Source organism: Patiria miniata, unplaced genomic scaffold (assembly GCF_015706575.1).
Source record: "Patiria miniata isolate m_02_andy unplaced genomic scaffold, ASM1570657v1 HiC_scaffold_3, whole genome shotgun sequence".
NCBI lineage: Eukaryota > Metazoa > Echinodermata > Asteroidea > Valvatida > Asterinidae > Patiria > Patiria miniata.
The window spans coordinates 16518813-16527036 of NW_024037069.1; the positions used below are offsets into that span (position 1 = coordinate 16518813).

Here is an 8224-nt window from a genome sequence, read left to right on the forward strand (position 1 = left end):
TGATGAATTGTCTCCAAATACGTTCGCACGATGTGAATCGAATTGAAGCCTACATCGACCCGACCTAGCTCAGTGTTGCTCCGGTTTCACCACCGAGTATTTTGCGACAAGCCTCCTGTTTCTCGAGTTCAAGTTACGGATGAACATCCGATGTTGTCTCGCTGTTAATATTAATCGTATCAAGTGTCCTTAAAGGCTTAAGTCTTCCTCTTCAATCACGAACCTGTGAGACTTGCAGTAATGGTGGATCTTACACCATGATGAGGCAGCTCTAAACCACAAAACATCTGTTTCAGCAGAAATTCCGAGTGATATTGCAGGCCTACACGTGAATGCACATTTGAGTGTGTAATGTAATGAATTGAGGACGGTGTCATGGGAAAGTTGCGGGTATTTGAGGTGATTTTCGACGGGGACGACATCGGCGTCTTTCAGTCGGGAGAGGTGATCCGAGGTTTTATCAAGATTGTGCTCGATGAGGCAAAGAATGACGTCAGAGGTGCGTGTCATATATTCCAAGTCAAATAAATTATAATGTATTATTTAGGCCTAAGTATGCGAGGTTATCAACAATACGAAAGCATATATATAGAGAGCACACGAGAAATAGGTTAGAGGTTTGCATTTGTTGAGTTACAAAACGCAGAGTGGTCGGGCAGGCAAATATTTCATTAGACTCTGCCCATGCAGTGCCCAGTTAAGTTATGAATATTTTTATGTCAGGACAAAGGATCACGAACTTTAAACTTTCCAGTACAACCAATTAGTTTGTTTAAAAAATAAATCTTTTAGGGTATTATAAATTTTACTGTACATTTTAGGTGCACGTACGTACAAGTTATTTCCGGTTTGATGACGACATCAGTCAAAAGCGGGAAGGGAATAATAAGGTAACAAATTAAGCATGGAAATGTGGAAATTATATGTGTATTTGAATAATAACACCCAACTTTCGGTTTGATGACGTCATAGTATTTGAAAGCTAAGGGTCAAAGTTAAGTGTTACAGGTAATTATTTGGGTTAGGAACGTTGTCATAGGACAGGGATCAAATGGTGGATTTGATTTTAATAAAAAATTATCAATGTCAATTTCTCAACAAAATCTCGATTATTAAAAAATAATTTACCACCGTAATTATATATATTTAGGCCTAATTCACATTCCGATACGGCTTTCATATTTACGGGCTCACATTTGGGATTTTAGTTGGTATTATCTAAATTAATGGAACTAAAAACTTAAGTTTTTGCACAAGTTATGTTTAGGCCTGGGCCTTCTATCTTGGATTTTTTCCCCATTACCGATGAATAACACAAATTTACCATATTGCCTTTATTTTTTAATAATCTGTTCCTGGACGTAACGAGAACCTCTGATGTATGGCTTTCAATCTGTTTCCTTAATTTGTTTTCAAGGTATTCAAATCAAGTTTGTCGGCGAAGCTTACACGCACTGGTCGGAGGGCAGTGGTAAGGACAGCACAAGCTACTCCGGGCGAGAGGTGTACTTCAAAGAAAAGGTCATCTGCTGGGGAAAGGGTATTAAGCCAAATACTTGACATTTTATGAGGGAAATACAAAATGTAGTTACGCTCTAACCCGTATTCTTTATTGTACAATCACATGAACGTATCATGTCTCGAGGGGTTAGCGACGGCTGATCGCTTTCGGCAAAGTATTGAGAGAAAAAAATTCGAATGAAAGGCGTAATTACCAATTTGAGAGCTAATCCAAGGATCATCGTTGTTTGAATATTTCAAAGACAGTTATTACAATACGAGGTGAGTAAGCAAAACCGAAACCCTGTATAATGTCAGGACTATTGTTTTAGTATGAAGTTCTGCTTGTAGCACTTTCAAAATCTAGGCTATGAAAACCCAATTCATAAGCTTTCTTTTAGTACAAGAATCATTTAAATCACTCATGTAGGCCTAAAGTTACGGAATTTTAAACACAACCATTGTTTTAAAGCTCAGTTCACGGATCACAAAAGGGTGTTATATGTGTGGGGGGGGGGGGGGTTCAGAAAAACGAAAAAATCACACAGGGATGTGTGTCAATTGTTTTCGTTTTGCTGAAAGAACGGACACTTTTTTGCGATCCGTGGACAGAACTTTAGGACGGTTGTTGTGTTTAAACTTCCGTAACTTGAAAAGTACATTGATGATTTGAAAGAGTCTTGTACTAAAAAAAAGCTTACGAATTGGGATTTTATATCCTAAATTTTAAAATTGCTGCATGCAGAATTTCACTAAAACAATAGTCCCGACATTCGGGGGTTTTTTTTACTCACCCTGTAGTACAGTCGGGTTGAAAAAAAAATCCGCAAATGTGCTAAGCGTGGTTGTCTATATTTGTATCCACCTTTCATGTTACTATCATAATTCTCTTGTATTGCACCCCGACTATGAATTCACAACCACTTGACCTCAGAGCACAGCATAATTCATCATCCTTCAAACGACAGCTCAAGACTCATCTCAATCAGGCATTTTGACTCCTGGACTGACTTTCCCTTTGCAATGACCAGCGCCCTTGAATGGCATTTTGTCAGATACTGTGCGCTATATAAGTGCAATGTTTATTATTATTATTATTACTTTTATTATTATTATTGGATCAGACACCAGAGAGATGGAAACATCCACCCATTCCCTCTCCCACTGGCTTTGATCAGGTCCAAAATGACAATTAACCCTCCTGCTGTTTAAAAGGTCACAAAATGGTCAAAATTTCCTTTCACTTCCCCTGGCTTACTTTAAAAAACCAATATTGACCCAAGTAACAGCATGGTCATAATGCATATTTCCACATAGGAGGGGAACGTTAAATAAGCTGTTAATTGTTTGCTATAAGCATAAAAGTCACATGGAGTTTTGGCTGGTAAACTGCTTTTATAAGCCAGGCTTTCTTTGTGCTAACCAAGTTTTTTTTTGCTTAGCAACGCCGTGAAATTGGGCCCTGTACTCTATCGGCAGGTAAACATCATGTTGGCGCGTCCAGCTTGTCTTTGGAGTCCGGCGAACATCACTTCCCCTTCTCCTTCCAGATCCCCAACGTCCCACTCCCCTTTCCCTTCGAGTCGCCCATGGGCTGGATCCGTTACAAGGTGGTGTGCAAGATCGACCGGCCCTGGAAGTTCGACCATCACACGGAGAGGCTGTTCACGGTCATCGGTATCCCGATGGATCTGAACCAAATGCCACATGCCAGGGTATGGGTCATTATGCAGCTCAGTGTGAACATAAATTATAATCTGTACATGTTTGGGGTATGGTATAGGCCTAGCATGAATTTAGGTTTACGAAATAAGGACTCATTGGTGACATTGCGCATGCTCATGCATAGATAATTAGGAGAGGGACAAGACAAGTGAAAGGGTTTAACCAATACAAGGGAACAAGAGTCCGATTTTTCATATCCGATTTTCATAAGACACCGGGCATGGTGAATGTACCAATCGTGGATTTGGGCGTTGGCCTATTTAGTTGTTTCTGCAACCACGAGTGAGAACATTCTAGGGGCGTCGGTAGAAGAGCTTGTGGGGTCCAGTGTCAAACCGTGCATGCAGAGGCGCCTGGTTGGATTCAGTAAATAGCTATTAGGGTAGGTGCAAGGGTGTATAGCAGGCATGTGCTGCTTGTTTTCTGCCTGCCTTGCTATTTTTTTGTCGGCTCAAGAGGTGGAGGGTTATACCTCTAACCCCCCCCCCCCCCCTATTCACCTCTGTAATACAGGCCCTACCACTAAGTCGAAAAGAAGCTTCTCAATTCTGTGGTGAAACTTATAACATTATGTCCAAGAGGTCATTTCCCAAACTGAGTTATTAAGATGGAGCTCGCCGTTTACTTTGTGGCTAAATTCCATAATGTTCAAATTGGTATCCTTTTTTTAAGTACCCTTCTCGTGCGGAGTCTTCTAAGACCATTTGTTGCCTGTGCTGCGGCCAGGGCCCAATCACAACCATAGCTTCGACCGACAAGGGCGCCTACGTGCCGGGACAGAGTATATTCGTGTCAGGGACAGTGCATAACAACAGTAGCCGGTCCATTGTTGATCTCGCGGTCAAGTTAATTCAGGTAAGTGTTGTTTAAAGCTTTGCATTGTGGGTTTTAGGTAGGCAGGTGAGAACTCGACGTCCCCATCAACTACATTTGTACATTGTTCTGGCACCCGCGCCGCGTTTCAGAGAAGCCAACGAGGCACGACACCGTCCCCAAAATCATCGGATTTCACATAAGCGACATCGGTCACTTCTATACTCCGTCAGACTACCAATAGATCTCCTGCAAAACCCACGGCAGCTCCCACCTCTCCCTCCAACAACGGTCACCCAGTGGTCGACCCAGTATCCAAGTCCTAAAACCCAGCATCTGTATCCTCTGCTCCACACCGAACGACTTCACAGGGTCATTATAAACCCAACATCGAGTCCAATTCCAGCAATCTCCTAAAGACGAACAGAGTACACTTTGCAAACGACGAGACTTCACCACCAGCTCTCTTCAGAGCCAACACTTCCTCACCATGGTGTACCCGCGCACTTAATTCTGGTGGTTCTTCGTCTTCGTCTATATCGTTACCAATTCACTGTTGTCCAATACCTAACTTGGTCCTTTGAATGCGTTTACTAAGCACGAAACAACAAAGGTCAGAACCTTTTTTTGGAAGATACATAAAAGTGCTTACATCAGTACCTTTAAAGCTTGCTCGAAGAAATTGTTTGGTACAAAACTTGGTTCCTTAAAGTTAGCCGTTTCACAGCTATTCTCTGTCAAGTCACACATGTTTCTCTATCGTCAAACAGGTTCACACACACACACACACACATGTTCCCGCAGAGAATTACATTTGCTCTGCATATTAGAGATTTTAAAGAAATTCGTGTAGGCAAAGCAAAACAAAACAAAACCAACAAAAACATGTCACCTACACCTCCGAAATATGAAATGTACCATATCAAGTATCTGTGTTGTTAATTATTAGGCCTATAACACAAATTGCTATCCATGACTGTTTCTTTCAGATAGTCACATACTTTTCCTCAGGGAGAAGCCATACCACGCGAAGAACGACCCTAGTCAAGGACAAAGGCCCGGGATGCGGGGCATGGGAAGTGGCTACGATGGACTGGAAGCCTCTTGTGATACCCTCCATCCCTCCCTCTGGTCCTCAGGGATGCAACATCATCAAGATAGAGTATCAGATTCAGGTAGGCTTCAATCCGTTAACTTCATGGGGTCACTCCTTGGTGGTGGGTAGGTTGTATGCGGTAATACAAGCGAATGCTCCCAAAACTGGAATTACATAAAGAATGTAACCAGCCTTAGTGCTCTATAGATCATTATAATGTTCCGGCCATTTGGATTTTTCCCATTCGAATCAACGTTACCAAAGCGAGGCTTGAAGGAAAAATAGTCTGGTTCCTTTTTGCACAAAAACATTTATCATTTATAGGATACGTGGAACATGACCGAAATGGTGGCAGTATGCATGATAAAGGCCTATATAGCTGCTTCGTAATGTGGGACGGTGGGCTAAAACTATTCAAGATTGTGGGGGTCTGAGTTTAGCCGGCGGGGTTCTGGGGTTTGTGTCCTTATGCAGGATACTTTACACCAATCTCCTTTCCCCACCCAAGAGTAAATGGGCGGGCAGGCAGGTCACTTTGTGCCTGAATAAGCTGCGCTGCGCCGAAATTGCATCGAGGAATCAGATGATGTATTGGCGCTGGAAATGATGATACAGCACGTCGAGCACCAATGTGCGTCATAACAATGAATATTCATGTCCTCCCTTCCCCTTCGTAGTTTGTAGGTGGCATCAGCAGCACTAATTGGGATGCGGAAGTCATTGTGCCTGTTACCATAGGGACCATTCCCTTGCATCCTACCTCGTATACCGATCCTTCAGCTGTGGTGATCGATCAGCCATCCAGTATCGCTAATGGTCAGTTCTGAATACGTCCCAACTATTTATTATAGCACCGTTAGTGTACTTTGGACCAAGCTTGATTGTGATTTATTTTCCTGGTGTAGCTCATCCTTAACGCTACATGCCATCATTTGCAGCTATCCAAAAAGTAACTGACGAAATTAATTTTGGAAAAGCATACTTGGTTTAAAAATAGTAATGAGACTAAACCCCCTGTGAAATTATTCTTTCTGGCAAGCTGTCGTTTTGAAGAAAAAAAACAACGAAAGAAGTCAATTTCCAACTATTCGTCTCAAGACACATTCTTAATTCCGTCAGGTTATTATATGTTTAATGCGGCGAAGAGTGCGCAAGCATTCACACGACGCACACGTGTACACGCGCGTGTGTTTCCTAAATAATCATTGATATAATTCGATATAATTCATCGGTTAATTTCGTGACAACGTGTAGCTGCAATCGGCTGAATGAGAACGTGTCCCGGACGCTAAATTCGGGCGCAATTCAAAACATGACTCTGCAACTTGATTGGAAATCGAGATCCTCAATATTGTTTTCTCGGAATATACAGCATTTAATTAAAATTTAATCAGGTTAGTTGGCACCGGCCCTTTTATAGATTTTGGGCACTTTTGTTACTTCAAACGAACATAATGCACAAATGACAAATGATGTACTCTACGGCGGCACTGTGCATGCAGGGTGACACACCCGAGAAATTTCATCGCATGCATACGTCACACGCGCATTAACCTAAATACAATGTATGACGTTGTGTGAGTATGCTCGAGATCTCTCACGTCCGGGTACCAAAGTTCGCAAGACTAAATTCGACTCATCTTTCTGATAGCGCCCTCTACCAAGCGGCTTGCCGGGGGTTGGGACCGGCTGCATTTAGGGGAAAATGAAATTTCACATACCGTAAAACAGAGGTTTTCTAAAAAAACATCCCAACCTTTTTTTTTTTGATGACCTTGTACATGTATTGTGCAACTAACTTAGAAAGAAATTCTGACGGTTTAACTTGGACAGAGCATGGGTAGACCAATTAAAGATTACCAAAGACGGTGGGTAGACCAAAGATTAACAAAGGTTACTCTAAGATGTTCGCTCTGCGTAACGTCTATCCTATATTTTTATCTCTAGTCTCCATCGTGCCAGCTTCGCCACTGCCGAGTTACCAGGTAGCCTGTGGGGGACTCCGGGAGATACCGAGCAAGAGCGGCCACGACTATACCTTTGGTAAACTCATGTACGCCCCTCAGTACCCGACCTACAACCTACCGGCGCAACCACCGTCCTGGAACCCGACGCAACCGCCTCAAGCACCAGGCAGCCGTCAAGCTATCCTTCAACTAACCGGGCACTAGGTCATCGATGAAAAATGATCATCCGCAGCCTCTTTCGTCTCACCACCCTATAGACCATTATGTTGCGGCCATCTTGATTTTTTTCCCATTCAAATCAACGTAACCGAAGCGAGGATGGAAGAAAAAATAGTCTGGCTCCTTTTTGCACAAGAACATCATCATTCAGTACTGTTATTGAATACAGGGAACATGACTGAAATGTTGGCAGCATGATAAAGGTCATAGACCATTATCATATTGAGGCCGTCTTGATTTTTTTCCCATTCAAATCAACGTCACCGAAGCGAGGCTGGAAGAAAAAAATAGTCTGGCTCCTTTTTGCACAAGACCATCATCATTCAGTACTGTTATTGGATGCAGGGAACATGACTGAAATGGTGTCGGCTCGGTAAAGGTCTATAGAAGGGCTCCCGGATCACTACATGTACTCTGTTTATTTAGCAACATCTGGTGAAGAAAATGCAGATTCGCAAAGTATTGTTGGTAGCGTATAAGTCTCGCCAGTCCACGTTCACTTTTTACGTGAACGTCTTGGTACCAAACACTGACTAGTCTAGGAACGGACTCCCCAGTTTGAGTTTACCCCATTGTTATCTGCGTGATCGATTGTACGGAAGTTGAGATAAACAATAATAGCAATCAAGTCAAGATATTTTCAGTATGTTGTAAATATTAATGCTTTCTTTTCTTTCGGAGTACCCATTTATTGCTCTTATTGGATGGGCCCAGTCAGGACAGAGCATAAATGCAAAACAATGGGTGTTACGATGCCCGAATATACTGTACCGGTATTCCCGTAAAATCTCGCAGGTTTGTGGGGTCAACTTGTTTTTCATCATCAACGTTATGTTTTGCTTAACGTAGCGACACGTTTTGGAGTGTTTTCATAGAGTAATGTAACATTTAACTCTTCAAAGTC

General features: G+C 42.4%; 1 protein-coding gene across 1 annotated transcript; it reads left to right on the forward strand.

The window, feature by feature from the left end:
- Positions 1 to 5: 5 nt before the first annotated feature.
- LOC119737030 (arrestin domain-containing protein 3-like) lies at positions 6 to 7419 on the forward strand. The gene is made up of 7 exons (XM_038211094.1): positions 6 to 499; positions 1418 to 1540; positions 2980 to 3215; positions 3898 to 4080; positions 5028 to 5213; positions 5812 to 5950; positions 7082 to 7419. Exons 1-7 carry the CDS (start codon positions 376 to 378, stop codon positions 7303 to 7305), a joined length of 1215 nt encoding a protein of 404 aa, XP_038067022.1. The 5' UTR covers positions 6 to 375; the 3' UTR covers positions 7306 to 7419.
- The last annotated feature ends 805 nt before the right edge of the window (positions 7420 to 8224 follow it).